This window comes from Colobus angolensis, unplaced genomic scaffold (assembly GCF_000951035.1).
Source record: "Colobus angolensis palliatus isolate OR3802 unplaced genomic scaffold, Cang.pa_1.0 Scaffold37, whole genome shotgun sequence".
In the NCBI taxonomy this organism is placed as follows: Eukaryota; Metazoa; Chordata; class Mammalia; order Primates; family Cercopithecidae; genus Colobus; species Colobus angolensis.
In genome coordinates, this window is record NW_012117043.1 from 4,089,348 (window position 1) to 4,108,261 (window position 18,914).

The 18,914-nt window shown below is 41.8% G+C and overlaps 2 protein-coding genes across 3 annotated transcripts in view; one reads left to right on the forward strand and one right to left on the reverse strand.

The window, feature by feature from the left end:
- Positions 1-6,826, reverse strand: part of VMP1 (vacuole membrane protein 1) — a 152,169-nt gene extending 145,343 nt beyond the window's left edge. The window contains exon 1 of the mRNA XM_011953771.1: positions 6,445-6,826. Within this exon, the coding sequence (XP_011809161.1) occupies positions 6,445-6,574 (130 nt within the window). The 5' untranslated portion in view covers positions 6,575-6,826. The remainder of the gene's footprint in view (positions 1-6,444) is intronic.
- Positions 6,827-6,918: 92 nt separating this feature from the next.
- On the forward strand, positions 6,919-17,490 carry PTRH2 (peptidyl-tRNA hydrolase 2). 2 transcript variants are annotated; one of them, XM_011953666.1, is made up of 3 exons: positions 6,919-7,135; positions 14,657-15,971; positions 16,821-17,490. In XM_011953666.1, exons 2-3 carry the CDS (start codon positions 15,819-15,821, stop codon positions 17,358-17,360), a joined length of 693 nt encoding a protein of 230 aa, XP_011809056.1. In that variant the 5' UTR covers positions 6,919-7,135; positions 14,657-15,818; the 3' UTR covers positions 17,361-17,490. The 2 variants fall into 2 exon arrangements, with proteins under 2 accessions (XP_011809056.1, XP_011809057.1); XM_011953667.1 differs by lacking the exon at positions 14,657-15,971.
- The last annotated feature ends 1,424 nt before the right edge of the window (positions 17,491-18,914 follow it).

Here is an 18,914-nt window from a genome sequence, read left to right on the forward strand (position 1 = left end):
GAGAATGGCGTGAACCCGGAGGTGGAGCTTGCAGTGAGCTGAGATCCGGCCACTGCACTCCAGCCTGGGTGACAGAGCAAGACTGCGTCTCAAAAAAAATAAAATAAAATAAAATAAAATTTAACTCCTAATGTGGCAGTCTAGAGAGGCAGGGCCTTTAAGAGGTGATTGGGTCATGGAGGCTTAGCCCTTATGAATGAATTAATCCATTCATAAATTAATGGATTAATGGGTTATCATGGGGGTAGGACTGGTTGCTTTATAAGCAGAGAAAAAGAGAACTGAGGTTGCACACTCACCTCCGCCTCCATGTGATATTCTCGGCAACTCTGCAGTCCCACCAGCAAGAAGGCCCTTACCCAATGTGGCCATTTGATCTTGAACTTTTCAGCTTCCACAACTATAAAAATTAAATTCCTTTTCTTTATAAATTACCCAGTTTCAGGTATTCTGGTATAAGCAACAGAAAATGGACTAAGACACCTTCTCTTTTTTTTTTTTCCTTGTGAGACAGAGTCTCGCTCAGTCGCCCAGGTTGGAGTGCAGCAGCATGATCTTGGCTCACTGCAACCTCTGCCTCCCGGGGTCAAGCAATTATTCTGCCTCAGCCTCCCTAGCAGTGGGGATTACAGGTGCCCACCACCATGCCCAGTTAATTTTTATATTTTTAGTAGAGATGCGGTTTCACCATATTGGCCAGGCTGGTCTTGAACTCTCGACGTCAAATGATCTGTGCACCTTGGCCTCTCAAAGTGTTGGGATTATAGGTGGCTCACAACACTGTAATCAGGGCACAGTGCCTGGCCATAAGACACCTTCTCAGTCTCCTTTGCCAGATCTTTTTTTTTTTTTTTAATTAACTCTCTCTTAGACCCTCATCTGCTGCCTTCCTAACAATTTTTATTTCCCATTGTTTTCCCCAGAACCTGGTGTAAGGCCTGGAACACAAGATGTTTGTTCACTGACTGGATAATGAACAGATAAGGCAATAGATGTCACTGGAAAATAATTTTCCAAGAAAGTGCTAAAAGACATCAATTTTTTTTTTAATTAAAAAAAAATAGAAACAGGGTTTTGCCATGCTGTACAGGCTGGTCTCGAACTCCTGGACTCAAGCGATCCACCCAACTCAGCCTCCCAAAGTTCTGGGATTACAGGCGTGAGCCACTGCACCCAGGCCAGATCTTTCTTTTACCTGACCTCAGCCCTCTCCTCTTCCTATCTCCCCAAGTGACTCATCTGGTCCATGGTTTAAAATACTATCCCATATTTGTATTTCTGGTTTTGACCTCTAGATTTATATATGTAAATGTGCACGACTTGGATGATTCTTAAGTGTCTCAAAATTAACATGTCCTTTTCTCCCTACACCTACTCACCTTCTTGTAACAAACAAACCTGGTCTTCTCCAAATCTCCCTTCTCCCAGTACCTGGCACAACCACCCACCCAGTCACTAAATCCAGAAGCTTAGTCATCCCCGACTCTTCCCTTTTCCTTACCACTCATCTAATCCAAGACCAAGTCCTATACCAAATATATCTGGTATCCACACACTACTGTCCATCTTCTTTGCTACCCTTCTAGTCCAGACCATCTTCGTCTTCTATTTGGACTACTGCAGTGGACTCTCAACTTCTCTCTCCATTTCTATTTTTGCCCACTTCAATTCATCGTTCACACATGAGCAACAACGAACTTTTTATAAATCCTATTACTCCTCTACTTAAAATTGCAGAATGATTTCCTACTGCACTCAAAATCAAATTCAAACTCATTCCCTCGGCCTGCAAAATTCTACATGACCTGGATCCTGTATATATTTCCCATATCATCTCATGTCAATGTATTCCAAGTCTATTATGCTCCAGCCTCAAAGAAGCATATATCCACATTGTTAACTCTCTCTTAGACCCTCATCTGCTGCCTTCCTAACAATTCTTATTTCCCATTGTTTTCCCCAGAACCTGGTGTAAAGCCTGGGACACAAGATGTTTGTTTACTGACTGGATAATGAACAGATAAGGCAATAGATGTCACTGGAAAATGATTTTTCCATTCCAAGAAAGTGCTAAAAGACATTATTAAACATCAAAAGTTTCAATTGCCAAATTCTGTGTTATGGCTTACACAGATAATGTAGTCTGTTAATACCAAAAGGTTAACAGAATGGCCCAAAAGAATGCCTCATTTGGTTAAGAATCTCACATATGTTGTAAAATACACACAAAATGAAGTGTATGCTCAGATATTTATTTACTGGAACTTCATTAATAATGAGCAAATAACAAATAAGCAGCAACATAAGGCTATGCTTTTAAAAGAGGGCTGGGAAACAGTTCTTGGCAATAGCTTAGGGGGCCACATGATGATAATGATCACAATCATGGTTAACTATATACTACAGACACTGTTCTAAATGCTTTATTTAAACCTATTCATTTAATCCTAACAAGAAAGGTATTGACTTCATCGTCTAGGAGGAAACTGAGATAGCAAGAAGTAAGAAGTAACTAATCCAAGGGTTGCATAGTAATAGAGTTGGAATTTGAAAAAGTCTAGCTTTATAGCCCTGGCTTTTAACACTACCTGCCTAGTCCTTCCAGATAATCTATAAAGAACAAAGTCATCATCAAAAAACTCAAGGACAAGAGAAAATAGTCCCATGAACTACTGAAAATATTAAGTAGTCAAGAATACGAACAACCTCTTGAGCAATTATAGGTATATTAGCTGTGATATAATTACTCAATGGATTGCCCTTGCTTAATTTAAATATGCCTTAATCTTTAAGTACCACCTTTTATCTGACACATAAAATTATCTCCTATTCAAATTTCCTTGATTCTGCAAACCAAGGAGCATATTTTAAAATGAGCTTCATATAGGAGTCTACATAATACCTAACTTCAGTTCAGCAAACTCTATCCAAAGCTGCTTTCCCATACAAAATAAGGAATTTCTTGAGGCAATATGCTCTTAACAATTTACTACTACCCAAAATATTTGCAAGGCTTTGTGAAAGCAGATTAACAATTTACAAAACCACAACAAAGTTATCACTTCAATTTGTCCTGTTTATTAGGATTCTCTAATCTAGAGTTCATTTCCACACCAAAATGGGAGACACACCAAGGGCACTTGGACTAAAACAGGAATGACAGTAGCACCTAGCACCATCATCTTCGAGAAAGAATAAAGAGACTAAAAAGTTTGTGAAATCAATGGAACCAAAAAAAAGAGTACCCAACAATGCAAAGAATTAACTCTTCTACAATGACTATTTACTCAGAATTAAATAACTAGAGAAATGGCTCTATATATAATAGATAATTAACATAACAAAATATTAAAATTACAAACAGCTTGCGGAGGGTTTTTTGTTTGTTTGTTTGTTTTTTAGTACGAGCAAATAATACAGTTCTCTCCTACTGCTTTTCCTTTTTTTTTTTTCTTCCTGAGACAGAGTCTCTGTTGTCCAGGCTGGAGTGCAGTGGTGCGATCTCGGCTCACTGCAACCTCCGCCTCTTGGGTTCAAGCGATTCTTGTGCCTCAGCCTCCTGAGTAGCTGGGATTATAGGCGTCTGCCACCACACCCAGCTATTTTTTTCTTTTTTTTGTATTTTTTGTAGACACCGGGTTTCACCATGTTAGACAGGCTGGTCTCAAACTCCATCTCAGGTGATCTCCCCGTCTGGGCCTCTCAAAGTGCTGGGATTACAGGCGCGGGCCACGGCGCCTGACCAGTTCTCTCCTACTCTTTAGCAACAACATTCACGGCAGACACATGTTACAAGGCTCCTCTGTCATTTCCACTTGCCAGAAAGAAGATAACTCAACACATGACAGTCATGAAGCATGAACTCGGACAAACTATTCTGAAGAATATATCTGATTTTCTTTCCTTATCTATTACACTTAAAATCTAGCCAAGCACAGTTTTTGTTATGCTACAATTTATAAGACTAAACTAGCTAAAGAGGGGAAAAAAAAGTCTGTAAATAAAGTTTAAGTGTCTATGTGTATATTTATGTGTATATGTGGATAGATCCCCTTAATACCTAAGAGTAATTATTTTCATGTGAACCAGGAAATATTACCAAACCATAATGAGATGCCTGGATACAACCCTGTTAGAACAGAAAGAACACTTCAGACCTTACAGTTCAGGTTTTAGCACTACCTAAGCCAGATGACCTCAAGCAAGCCAATTGCTAATTACTGAGTGTTTCTGAGCCTTAATTTTCTCCTCTGTTAAATAGGAATCTACTTATACGTTCACAGAGATTCCAATTCTAAATACTGGTTTCAGCGAAATAATAAGGTTTCTTTTCTTTTTTTTTTTTTGAGACGGAGTCTGGCTGTCTCCCAGGCTGGAGGGCAGTGGAGCAATCTCCGCACACTGCAAGCTCCGCCTCCTGGGTTCACGCCATTCTCCAGGCTCAGCCTCCCGAGTAGCTGGGATTACAGGCGCCTGCCACCATGCCCAGCTAATTGTTTGTATTTTTAGTAGAGCGGGGGTTTTACCGTATCAGCCAGTAGTGTCTCCATCTCCTGACCTCGTGATCCGCCCGCCTCGGCCTCCCAAAGTGCTCGGATTACAAGTCTGAGCCACCGCGCCCGCCCAAATAATGATGTTTCTTATTTAACGTAAGTAAGATATGACTACTTCTACTCTTTAGTTAACTATACATAAGCAAAAAACTTCAGCTTTTTCTGCACTTGGAAATTCTCAAGTGACAATACATGACAACCAAAAAGGATCAGATTTAAACTCCCAAATGGAAAACTATACTCATTTTCTAGGCACCTATTTATTAACCACGGTGACTAATTCAATGGATCATAGTATCAAACTATTCTTTGCTAACTTTACTGTGTTCAAAGATCATCTTAGAAAAGTATGTGATAATATTTTCAGATAATGATGCAAAGAAACAGTATTCTACACTGACATATCTCCAGTTCTAAGAGTGAAGTGATAACATATTTTCATTTATATAATAATTTCATGTTTACTATCTCATTTAATCTTTGTGACAGTTGTATGAAAGAAAGTGAGCAGAATTTTCATCAACACAATCTAGACCAGCTCAGAATGTTAGGTAACCTATCAGCCATTAACAAGTGCTGGAGCCCAGACTTCAATCCAGATCTTCTGATTTAAAGTTTAACAGTCACCAAAATCCTAAAAAGTGGTGATTCAAGCCAAAAGCAAGAAGTTGGAAAAGGGAGAAAAACTGGATAATCAGTCCTTCAATTGAACATAAAGCATATAAGATCAGATTTGGCAGTTATATAATCAAGAAGCAAATTTACCGAATGTTAAACTAATGATACATCTATCATAATTCCATATCTCAAATTTTGTCACCTTGTTTCAAAGCCAAGTGTGAACAAATTTTCAAACTCAAAATAAGAAAAATATGTAAACTGACAAACTGATTAAACTAGTTATAGGTAAACTGGTAAAAGGCATCAAAACATGGTTCTATGTATATTTTCTTCTGGAATGTGACTCACAGAAATTAAACTATATTAATCAATTGTAATCAAGTAGGATATATCCCTCAAAAGAAAAAAGCAACCTTCAGTGCCTTAAGATAATGTAGGCAAAGTAGTAAAATAAAAAATTTCTACTTGAGAGAGTCACTTCATACCTACACAAATCAGTCACATTTGTCTCGGTACCACCATCCCTCTTCCACAGTGAAAACATAAGCTACAATGCATACAATGATGCCTAGTAAATAAGTTTCTTCCTTTCATCATCTATGCTAAGAACACACAACTAATATCAGAACTAATGACAATACAATTAGTAGGTAGCAGCAATTAGAATATTAAATTTTCTATCATGACAACACTAGAAACACTTGTACAAGCTTCTTCAAATGATCAATGCAATCTGTCCACAAAAATCTCTGACAAGCCCCAAAGTAGAAATGAAAGAAAGACGTTAACATTAGGATAAGGAGCCATGCTGCCAAAATACGTCAACAGTGGCCAGTCTATGTGTATTATTAGATTTTTACATTGAGTTGCAGGTACATAAAAGATGATTGTGTAAAATCTTCTGGAGGTCATTAGTAATTTAGCAGTGTGACACAGGGCCACATATGGTTTCTGGAATTTTAGAGATTAAGTCCACCTCCACTGTAATAAAATATAGGGGTCGGGGGTCAGGGGTTTGGAAAGGCAGACAACTCTTTTTCATGAAAGCAGTGAAAATGAGAAGTTCCTCTCCCAGGGCTCTGCGGAGCGAAGGCCCATTCCCTTGGCTGCCCTGTACCACCAGCGCTTTAGATGGCACTTGCACGCCTGGATTTCGTTTAGAAGCGAATACATTTAGCATCATGCGCTGAAGGTTCGGGAGAGCAAAAACCAAACTGACAGATCCTGAGAAACAGCTCAGTCATCAGCAGGGAAGACCTTCTCCACTTACACCAAGGTCCTGGACATCCCGGGACTAAGATGTTCTCTAAAGAAGCCTGGCAAGGCTTCCAAGTCCGCGGAGAGGAGAACGAACAGCCGGGAGTCCTGTGCCTGGGTTCAATGTCCGGGTGACCAGCCATGAGGAGGTGTCCCAAATAACCTGGCTACCGCCAGGGTGAGACATCCAGTCAGCAGCGTCCTAAAACACTGCTGGAAGTCGGAATCACAGTGCCACAGATCTGCAATGCCTAAGTAGGAGAGTTCCGGAAGACGCCAAGCTCTGAGGACAGCCTCAGGCTTCGGTTCCCAATTCCCTGAGTTAGTTTACCTACCCGCTCCGACCCCGGCTTCTCCGGATCTCCGGATCCTGGAAGCTGCTCCAGACCGACTCTCACACCCGCCGCTGGGGTCCGGCCAACCGGAACCCGCTCACGTCACTTCCGGTCCGGTCCCTCTGCCCCGGGAGACCGCCTCCAGAAGGGAAACGTTCCTCCCTGCTTTCGTCGAGCTCGGTTGATCCTCGCGGGATTTCAGTTCGGCTCTTAGTGCGGGCTCTGTGGCAAGAGGAAGAATGACTGCTCGCTTTGCGATTCTTGATCCGGAACTTGTTACCCAGGAACCCCGGAAGAGGTAGCTCAAGCGATAGAAACGTGTTCGCTGCCCAGAAGGGAAGGCGCGAGTGAGGAAAAGAGGTACTGTAGGTAGGTTGGTTGGCCCCTTACAGGGCAAAAGAAACCAATATCATTATTCATTCTCTCTCTAGCAGGAACGTTTCTTTTCACCTCATTTCATTACCCACCTTTTTCATTTTCTCCTTTATAAACTGTCTTCCGCCCAGGGGCCGCTGAGCCCTCTGTTCCTGTTCTGCGAACCGTCCTTGGGAAGAAAGGAGCAGACTGCTGGGGAGAGGAGGACTCAGAATTTCTAGTTCCCAGCAAAGCCTCCATGCAGGCAGTATCGATGCTGTCTCTCTGAAATTGATAAAATGGCGAGCAGGCCTCACACCCTCAACTGGGCACTTACGAATACCCCCAGCGTTTCGAGCTGTTGAGCTCTGCTTGGAAAGAAAAGGTTTCTAAGAATATAGTCGAAAATTTGGGGTCAGGCGCGGTGGCTCACGCCTGTAATCTCAGCACTTTGGGAGGCTGATGTGGGCGGGTCACCTGAGGTCAGGAGTTCGAGATCCTCCTGGCCAACATGGCCAAAACCCATCTATACTAAAAATACAAAAATTAGCCAGGCGTGGTGGCGCGTGCATTTAATCCCAGCTACTCCGGAGGCTGAGGCGGGTGAATCACTTGAACTCGGGAGGCAGAGGTTACAGTGAGCCGAGATCGCTTCATTGCTCTCCAGCCTGGGCGACAGAGTGAGAGACTTCGTCTCAGAAAACAAAAATAATAATAATTTCCCCCGCTTATCGCACAAAGAGATTGCCTAGAGAGGTATCAGTCCTTACTAACACACCCCAGACACTGTACTAGACTCAGGGAATATGCTGTGCAGGGAAAGTGAGGCAGTGGCGTAAGGGTCAGAGAAGATTTGGGAAAGATTTGTTTGTTTATTTGTTTTTTTAGGTTGTAAACTGCAGACTGGCGCCGTGGCTCACGCCTGTAATCCCAACACTTTGGGAGGCTGATCAGGAGGATTGCTTGAGTCCAGGAGTTTGAGAACAGCCTGGGCCACGTAGTGAGACCCTGTCTCTTAAAAAAAAAGATTATCAGGTGGAGCATGGTACAGGAGGAGGTAATGGGATCAAGAGCACTACTGAAATGGGTTTACTGAGGCAGGGGAATTAGAACGCACCAAGAGGAGAATTTTATAGGATGTATTTATTTTGTTCTGCTCTCATTGCCCAGAATTATTTATGAGACCAAGAATGGTTGTTTTACCTTAGTCTCAGGCACTGAGCTTATTGATACGCTTGTAGTAAATATACAGAAAAAGAGACAGACATGTTCTTTTAGAGGAGTTGGATGATAATCTGATCAGATTAATATGAGATTAGAACATCCTAAAGAACAAAAGTCTGTGTTAATTTTAGCATTTTTATGATTAGACATGCCATTGAGATATGGGACATAAACAATAAATACACTTGTTAACTTTTGGATCTTTCACTGGCTGTTCTCTGTTTTTGATCTTATTCGTGTATTTTTTTTTTTTTTTTTGGAGACGGGGTCTTGCTTTGTTGCCCAGCCGGGGGTGCAATGGCACGATCATGGCTCACTGCAACTTCCACCTCCCAGCCTGAGGCATCCTGCCACCTCATCCCCTGAGTAGTTGGGAGTATGGGCATGTGCCACCACATCTGGCTAATCATTTAAATTTTTTGTCAAGATGAGGTCTCACTATGTTGCCCAGATTGGTTTAGAACTGGACTCAAGAGATGCTGCTGCCTCCACCTCAAGCAACTCCTTGAGGCCAGGAGTTCCAGACCAGCCTGGGCAACGTAGCAGACCAAGTCCATACAAAAATAAAAAATTTTTTAAAAATTAGGAGGGTGTGGCGGCATGTGCCTGTAGTCCCAGCTACTTGGAAGGCTGAGGTGGGAGAAATGCTTGAGCCCAGGAGTTTGAGGCTGTAGTGAGCCTCTCAACTCACTCATCATGCCCCTGAACTCTAGCCTGGGTGACAGAGGGAGACCCCGTCTCTTAAAAAAAAAAAAAAGAAAAAGGCAACTTCTCTGTTTGATCCTCATATTTCTCATCTTTAAAATGAGGCTAATATATCTTCCTTTTTTTTTTTTTTTTGAGTCTCGCTCTGTCACCCAGGCTGGAGTGCAGTGGCAGGATCTTGGCTCACTGCAAGCTCTGCCTCCTGGGTTCATGCCATTCTCCTGCCTCAGCCTCCCAAGTAGCTGGGACTATAGGTGCCTGCCACCACGCCCAGCTAATTTTTTGTATTTTTAGTAGAGATGGGGTTTCACCCTGTTAGCCAGGATGATCTCGATCTCCTGACCTTGTGATCCGCCCACCTCGGCCTCCCAAAGTGCTGGGATTACAGGCATGAGCCACCGTGCCTGGCCAATATATCTTCTTTTTTATGTGTTCATAGCAACAATAAATGAGATAATGGATATAAAGGATTTAGTATGTTATCCAACACATAATAGCTTTTCTATATAGAGCAGTTCCTTCTCTAGACAGTACCTGAATCTGTGTATGGGATATTTGGTTACTTGGCAACCTAGAAATTATTGCAGAGAATCCTAATTGTTGACATAGAGGTTACTATACCTTTTTAGAAATAATTGAATATTTGTTCAGTTTGGAGTCTGGTTGTTAGATTATCAAAGAAAAGTCCTGCTGATATTTAAGCATCAAATAGAAACTTGGCCAGGCGTGGTGGCTCATGCCTGTAATCCTAGCACTTTGGGAGGCTGAGGCAGGCGGGTCACTTGAGGTCAGGAATTTGAGACCAGCCTGGCCAACATGGTGAAACCCTGGCTCTACTAAAAATACAGAAATTAGCCAGGTGTGGTCGCGGTTGCCTGTAATCCCATCTACTTGGGAGGCTGAGGCAGGAGAATTGCTTGAACCCGGAGGCAGAGGTTGCAGTGAGCTGAGATGGTGCCACTGCGCACTCTATCCTGGGTGACAAAGTGAGATGCCGTCTCAAAAAAAAAGAAAAAAAAGAATTCTCTCTGTTTTGGGAAGTGAGGGCTGTACAGGCACTGGAACCATAAGTACTATGTCTGTGCAGCCCTGTCACCGTATTTAGGCACTTGAGTGGAAGAGCACTGAAACTAGGTGCTCTACAGTTTACCCTATGTGACCCTCCTACTCCTGGTCACGCCATGTCAGTCTCCTTTGATTCCTAATGTTTATTTCCTCAGGATTATGTTTTAGTCCTTTCTTCATTCTACATATTTGTCCAAGTGGCCTCATACTCTTCCATCTCTTCAGTAATTTCAATTATATGATAAGGTCTCTCAAATCTATATTTCCAGCCCAGACCTTTCCGACTTTAAACTGATGTATCCTAGGCCCTTTAAGCTGATATATCTTTTTTTAATTCTTCTTTCTAGATATCTCTGAGATGTCTTTTGTTCAGAGCAAAACTAATTCAATATCTTTTCCATTCAAACCTGGTATTTCACCAAAATTCTCTATTTGTTCACATCTAAGTGTCATTAACTTCTCCCTTTCTTTTATCACCAGACTTCCAGTCAGTCACTAAATCAGACTGGTGTACCTTAGACACTTTTTTTCTTTCTCATTCTCACTACTGTTGTCTGAATGACCATCATCTCATCTAGACTGCTGGGAGAGGCCTGATACAGTAATGTTAAGAACAAGGGCTCGGCAGGGCATGGTGGCTCACACCTGTAATCCCAGCACTTTGGGAGGTTGAGTTGGGTGGATCATCTGAGGTCAGGAGCTCAAGACTAGCCTGGCCAACATGGTGAAACCCCATCTCTACTAAAAATACAAAAATTAGCCAGGCCTGGTGGCACGCACCTGAAGTCTCAGCTACTTGGGAGGCTGAGGCAGGAAAATCGCTTGAACCCCAGAGGCGGAGGTTGCAGTGAACCAAGATTGCACCACTGCACTCCAGCCTGGCAACAGAGCGAGATTCCATCTCCAGAAAAAGAAAAAAAAAAGAACAAGGGCTCTGCAGGGCACGGCGGCTCACACCTGTAATCCCAGCACTTTAGGAGGCTGAGGTGGGTGGATCTCCTGAGATCAGGAGTTTGAGACCAGCCTGGCCAACATGGTGAAACCCCGTTTCTACTAAAAATACAATTAACTGGGCGTGGTGGCGGGTGTCTGTAATCCCAGCTATTTGGGAGGCTGAGGTAGGAGAATCGCTTGAACCCGGGAGGCGGAGGTTGCAGTGAGCCGAGATCGTGCCATTGCACTCCAGCTTGGGCGACAAGAATAAGACTGTCTCAAAAAGGAAAAACAAGGGCTGTGTATTAAGGCGACCACTTATGAGCTAGGCAAGCTGTAACTTGTGTACCTCATTTTTCTACATCTGAAAAATGGGGATCATAATTATATATATAGATGCTTCTCAACTTAGGGTGGAGGTTATATCCTGATAAACCCATCATAAATTGAAAGTACCATAAATTGAGAGCCAGGCACAGTGGCTCATGCCTGTAAACCCAGCTACATGGGAGGCTGAGGTGGGAAGATCATATGAGGCCAAGAGTTCGAGACCAGCTTGAGCAACATAATGAAACCCCTGTCTCTTAAAAAAATTTTTTTTTTTGTTAGCAGGGTGTGCTGGTATGTGCTTGTAGTCCCAGCTACTGGGGAGGTTGAAGTGGGAGGATTGCTTGAGCTCAGGAGTTCGAGGCTGCAGTGAGCTATGATCACTTCACTGTACTCCAGCCTGGACAAAAGAGTGAAACCCTGTCTCTTAGAAAAGGAAATATACGTTGAAAATACATGTAATACACCAAACCTACCAAACATGGTAGTTTAGCCTAGCCTACCTTAAACATGCTCAGAACACTTAATTTATTAGCGTACAATAGGGCACAATCATCTAACATAAGGTCTACAAATGTTGAATATCTCATGTAATTCATTAAATACTGTACTGAAGGTGAAAAACAATGTTTGTATGGGTAAAGTTTCTACTGAATATGTATTGCTTTTGAACCATTGTAAAGTCAGAAAGCTTAAGCGAAACTATAGTAAGTCCATGACCAGCTCTATTTACCTTGAAGTGCTGTTGGGTGCATTAAAGAAGATAATTGCTATAGAGTGTTTAGCCAGTGTGTAGCAAAACACTTCATAAATGTTAACTATTACTACATTATAGCAGCCTCTGAAATGATCTTCCTGTATCTATTGCCAACTTCTAGTTCATTCTTTGCATTGAAGGCAGGTATCTTTTAGAACAGGCATCCCTGTGGCCTGTTAGGAACTGGGCCGCACAGCAGGAGGTGAGCAGTGGGCAAGTGAGTGAAATTTTATCTGTATTTGCAGCCGCTCCCCATTGCTCACATTACCTCCTGAGTTCCATCTGATTAGCAACAGCATTAGATTCTCATGTGAGTGTGAACCCTGTTGTGAACTGCCCATGTGAGAGATCTCAGTTGTGCACTTCTTATGATAATCTAATGTCTGATGATCTGTCACTGCCTCCCATCTCACCCCTGATGGGACTATCAAACACCTTTTTGTAACATTTACCAGTCTTGGAAGTATTTGTCTTCACTACTCATCTATGAACAGCTGACAGTGGCCCGTATTCATCACTGTATCCTCAGCTTAATAAGGTGTATGGCTGGCACATAGATAGCCAGTAAACATTTATTTTATTGAACTTAACTTCTCTTGGTCTGAATTTCTTCATTTTTGATATGGCAGTAATCCTTCTCAGTGGAACAAATAATACATGTCAAAGTATTGTGGAAATTTTGAGCTATAAAAGCAAAAGTTTTGGCCAGGCACGGTGGCTCACGCCTGTAATCCCAGCACTTTGGGAGGCTGAGGTGGGTGGATCATGAGGTCAGGAGATTGAGACCATCCTGGCTGACATGATGAAACCCCGTTTCTACTAAAAATACAAAAAAAAAAAAAATTAGCTGGGTGTGGTGGCGGGCGCCTGTAGTCCCAGCTACTTGGGAGGCTGAGGCAGGAGAATGGCATGAACCTAGGAGGCGGAGCTGGCAATGAGCCGAGATTGTGCCACTGCACTCTAGCCTGGGCGATAGAGCGAGACTCTCTCAAAAACAGACAAACAAAAACCACAGTTTTAAAGCAGAATGAAAGAAATTCAAAATTGGGAGTGGACCATTTCAAAACTATTGCTAAAGTGTAAGCTTCATTAAGGAAAGGACTTTTTCTGCTTTGTGCACTCCTGTATCCCTTAGACCCTAGAACAGGGTCAATCAGTATTTGTGGAAGGGAAGCAGTATATCATAAAACTAAAAGAATTGAGAAAGTAGAAAGTAGTCACACTTCTGTTTCAGATACCCATTCCTATAGCTATGCTCTGGGCTTTGAATCTCTTTGTAATCGTTCATCTTCAAAATCAAAACCCCGTGCATCGCTCTAAGTCTTTCCAGCTTACTTTCATCATGCCTGTTCTTCAACAGCATGTCTAGATAAATAGCATCCATCACTTTGTTGTCCGTAAATCAGTCTTTGATGATACAGGTTGCTTTTTATCAGGTAGGCCAAAAGAGAAAAATGTAATAACACAGGTTGCATGGTCTATCATGTCAAACATTCTTACTTACCCTCATCCTAAATTCCCTTGTACCATTGTGTCTTGGGGCTTGCTCCTGGTGTCATTTAAACTCAGATACATCCAACTACCATTCCAGTAGGAGGGGAGAGCAAAGGATGAGTGTGGATGGAGTTAGTTTGTATGTTTGGAGGAAGTGATTATTAGTCTTTTGGCTTCTAAGTACTACTGGAGAAAATCACAAATAGTATGTTGCTATTAAAAAGTCATCATTAATCTTAACCATGCTTTCAATATTCCTCTGCAATCCTGCCATATTTTGCCACACCTTTTATTTCAGCCTTTCTCTTCTCTACTCCATTTGAACTTCTGTCTGAGCACCTTCCCTCCGGGAGAATACCTTCTGCCTTCAAATCCATGGACCTACCTGATTTAAAGCTCAAATTGGGAAAGTGTCCCTTTTCCTTTCCAAGACCAAATCCCTTTATAAAAGCTTTCTCTATCTTGAGCATTTACCTGCCTTTCTTCTGGCTCCATCCCATTAACATTTAAATATGCTCATCCTTTCTTCTTAGGAGAAAAAAAAAAATTGCTTTTCTTTGTCACCTTATATCCATTGCTTTTTCTTTTTGCTCTGTCTCTTGACCCCACCTCAAACGAATTTCTGCCCCACCAAAGACAATAACCCCTTTTATGTTAAAATTAGTGGAAAGAATGTTAATATAATGCCCTCACTTTAAAGAACATAAAGTAAATTTATAAGTACTTCTAGGGCTGTCATCTATGCCGTGCCAGTCATGCACTGCACAATTCCAAGGGCACCACTTTACGTTACAAATACAGTTCATTACAAATATGGTGGCCCCATGTTTATAAATGCTTAGATAATAGTCCACTAGAAAAAGAAACTGATAGTTGCTTGCACCTCTACATAGAAGCACTGTGAATCCAGCAGCCTCATTTGTAGACTGATGCAAGTGTTTTATTGGTGACTCAAATATTATGAACAGCTTTGCCAAAGTAGCAGCATTTTCTAAAATAATAAAGGATGACATTCCTTTGTTTTATAATAGTTACACTTCTGGAAAATTCAGTATGGACAGTCTCCGACTTAGGAATTTTCGACTTTAGGATGGTGTGAAAGCGATACCCATTCAGTAGAAACTGTACTTCAGGTTTTGCATTTTGATCTTTTCCTGGCCTAGTGATAATGTGGTACAGTACACTCTTGTGATGCTGGGCAGCGGCAGCGAGCCACAGCTCCCAGTCACCCATGTGATCACGGGAGTGAACAACCCATCCTCTACTGTGTACTGTGTTGTCAGCTTTTTTGGATACTGTGTTTTGTGTTTTCACATTCCATCATGTCTACAAAATGTCCATCAGTGTCTCCTGTTTCTGGTGAGATAAAGAAGAGGAAGGCAATTACTCTGGAAACGAAACTCAAGATAATTGCCCAGCATGAAGGTGGCAAGCCAGTAATGGCCATTGCACGTGAGTTAGGACTTTCGCAATCCACGATTTCAACTATCTTAAAGGATAAGAAGCGAATCAGTGATGCAGTGAAATCGTTAGCATCAGTTAAATCCACTGTCATCACAAAGAAAAGGGCTGGACCGATTGATGATATGGAAAAATTACTTGTTATGTGGATGGAAGACCAGATACAGAAGTGCATACCGCTCAGCCTACTGATGATCCAGGCTAAGGCAAGAAGTCTTTTTAATATGCTAAAAGACCGTGCCAATGATCCTACATATACACAAATGTTTAAAGCAAGTCATGGATGGTTCCAGCGCTTCAAAAGGCGTCATAATTTTCACAATGTAAAGATCAGTGGTGAGGCAACACGTGCTGGTAATGAAGGTGCCATAGCTTTTAAGGAACAGCTGCATGGGATAATTGTGGCTGAAGATCTTTGCAATAAGGAGCTGATTGCACTGGAGGAAGAAAGAAGTAAAGGAGTTGAGGCAGTGGAAGAAGTTATACCCACGGCACCTAGAAAGTTCACAGCAAAGAAACTGGCAGAGGCATTTGCTGCTATCAGCAGCGGCCTACAGATGTTAGAAGAAATGGACGTCAATTACGAGAGATTCGCCACAGTTGATAGGCAGATACAGGATGCTCTTGCTTGCTACGGAGAAATATATAATGAAAAGAAACAAGCTGTACAGTCAAAACTTGTTATCTTCCTGAAGAACAACACTATGCTTGCTAGACCATCAACTAGTGTTGATGTCCCAGTGCCTTCTACCACCTATTCTCGATGTTCATCAGAAGAGAGAGAAATTGAGGACCCTATTGCATCCCCATCATCCAGCAATTAATTCATTTCAGTGCTTCAAACATTTTTCAGGACCACTGTGCTTTCAGCTGTGTACATTAATGGTGAGTACCCATAGAACCATTCTGTTTTCCACTTTCAGTACAGTATTCAATAAATTACAGGAGATATTCAACACTATTATAACATAGCCTTGTGTTAGATGACTTTTGTCCAACTGTAGGCTTATGTAAGTGTTCTGAGCACATTTAAGGTAGGCTAGGCTAAGTCATGATGTTCTGTAGGTGTATTAAATGCATTTTTGACTTACGGTATTTTCAATTAATTGGGATATAACCCCCTGGGAAACTGAGGAGCACCTATACATAGTAAAACTATGCAAAAAATATTTTGTGTTCTTACGTAAAATGATGTTGAGTTCTTATCTCAGTTACTAAGTTTTTCAGCTGCACTAATGTCCAATGGGACAACTTTTGTAAGATTTTTAGCATCCTTGCTCAGGCTTAGTAAATTTCAGCATCTCACTCCAGCCCATTGTGACAGTGAGGTTCTTCTGAAGGTAACTTATTTGGTACCATCTCCATTGAGAACCCAGAGCATTGTGAAAACACAGATTAGCACTATATTCCAGGAAAGGGGTGAGTTATTTTTGGTTTCTTTAAATCTTAGGCATCTTGGTAAAACAGAACATCTCCACAAGACTAAGGGAAGACTGAGGAATAGAGTTTTTGAACTTTATGCAACTTTGTTTACATCAAGTTTCAAAATGCTAGTACACTGGTGGTGGGCAAGGGGGTGTTGGAAACAGGGCGCAGGCATAAGATCCAAGATGTGTTTTGCCTTTTTTTCTGGATGACCTCATTAAGTATATAGTCAAAATGTTTCTCTGATAAGCCTATACCTCTGTAAGTTGTTACTGCCGGATAGTGATAACTGTTTTCCTTTCCCTTAAGATGCCCTCCAAATCCTTGGTTATGGAATATTTGGCTCATCCCAGTGCACTCGGCTTGGCTGTTGGAGTTGCTTGTGGCGTGTGTCTGGGCTGGAGCCTCCGAGTACGCTTTGGGATGCTCCCCAAAAGCAAGACGAGCAAGACACACACAGATACTGAAAGTGAAGCAAGCATCTTGGGAGAGAGTGGGGAGTACAAGATGATTCTTGTGGTTCGAAATGACTTAAAGATGGGAAAAGGGAAAGTGGCTGCCCAGTGCTCTCATGCTGCTGTTTCAGCCTACAAGCAGATTCAAAGAAGAAATCCTGAAATGCTCAAGCAATGGGAATACTGTGGCCAGCCCAAGGTGGTGGTCAAAGCTCCTGATGAAGAAACCCTGATTGCATTATTGGCCCATGCGAAAATGCTGGGATTGACTGTAAGTTTAATTCAAGATGCTGGACGTACTCAGATTGCACCAGGCTCTCAAACTGTCCTAGGGATTGGGCCAGGACCAGCAGACCTAATTGACAAAGTCACTGGCCACCTAAAACTTTACTAGGTGGACTTTGATATGACAGCAACCCCTCCATCACAAGTGTTTGAAGCCTATCAGATTCTAACAAAAGCTGAATTTCTTCACCCAACTTAAATGTTCTTAAGATGAAAATAAAACCTATTCCCATGTTCTATGGTTGGCAGTTGTCATCTTGGGCTTAAAAAAAGTACTGTTGGTTAAATGGTCTTGGTGGTTCAAGTGAGAGGCTGAAACAAATATTTAAGATGAGAGAAACAGGTCAATACAATTGGATTAAAAGGGAGGAAACAGCATTTCCCTATACATGGTTAGGTCCCTTTGTGTGTTGGCAGCCCTTCCCTGAGACTATGTCCCCCTGGAGGTCGAGGTTCAAGGGTGTTCCCACTAGAGGCAAGCTGCAGTTTGTTCCCCTGCTGTCACTTTTTGGGTGACTGATAGCCTACTTTATTAATAGATATGGCCATCTTCAATGGAGTCCCATGGTTTATAACCTGTTTGACTTTTTGTCTAAAGGTTGAGGTTTTATAGCAGATACAACCTACTGTGCAGTGTTTCATATTCACCTTCCCTGACCCATACTGGCCAAAGGTTATCAGCAGTGGTTCTAAATCACAGCCTATTAAAGGTTCTCACTTTCCCCCTTCCTTGTAACAATGAAGCCATTGAAACTTGTGGAGTAACCTTATCGACCTTACAGATGGAAATGGGTGGGCCCAAGTAAGAATTTATGGTAACTGTAAAGTGAATGTAGTTTGTCATCTCTGCTAGTTTTTTTTTTCCTAGAACTTAAAGAACTAGACAGTTAAGGGTGCCTTTTTTACCTTTTAATCTTTAGATGTACTTGATACAATCCTAATAATTACTGTTATACCAGTTACCTAGAATATGAGGCAGAGGGTCCCAACTCCCCAAGCCACAGAGCTTCCTGATAGTCATCTTGTTAGAAACTATTTTTCTTTAAAGCCTTCTTTTAGGAGGATACTGACAGTAATTTCTAAAATCAGTGTATCCCCAAGAACGGTACTGATGCCAGGGAGAATTTTGGTAATAGGCCCATTTTAAGTGGCTGTACCTCTCTATGGTTAACTGTAATATAAGCAGCATTATAGCACAATCTCAAGGTCTAAGGTCATTGGTGGAATATCGTGGGCAGAACACTAAAGACAGTCTTGAAAGTTCTAATATTTGATTCATTTTATACACTTCGCACAGGCATAGGACAGCACAGGAGAAAAATTGCAACTGTGAATGATGCCACAATAGCGACTATTTCTAAACAGAATGTTTACTGGCTCCAGAAGTGATGCAACAAAATGCAACGTTAGGACTGAGTTGAACTCAGTGCTAAGTGCATGATTCTGGCTCAGGTAATTTCTGAGGTTTGCCTCAGACTGATGGCTCCAAATTCAAAGATAGTGGCATTCCCAACAGGATGGCATGGGGTGGCTAAGTAACTGATCAGTCATGGCATATCTACTAAAAGGAATATTATGAAAATTCTGGTAATTGTGGATATATGCTTGTTTTCTAATTCATCTGTACTTAGTATTTTATAGAACTCATAATCTTATAGTCCTC

Coding starts and splice junctions, on each gene's coding strand:
- PTRH2 (XM_011953666.1), top strand. CDS start 15,819: ATGTCCCAGTGCCTTCTACCACCTATTCTCGATGTTCATCAGAAGAGA. Junction 15,972..16,820: donor TTCAGCTGTGTACATTAATG/GTGAGTACCCAT, acceptor CTTTCCCTTAAG/ATGCCCTCCAAATCCTTGGT.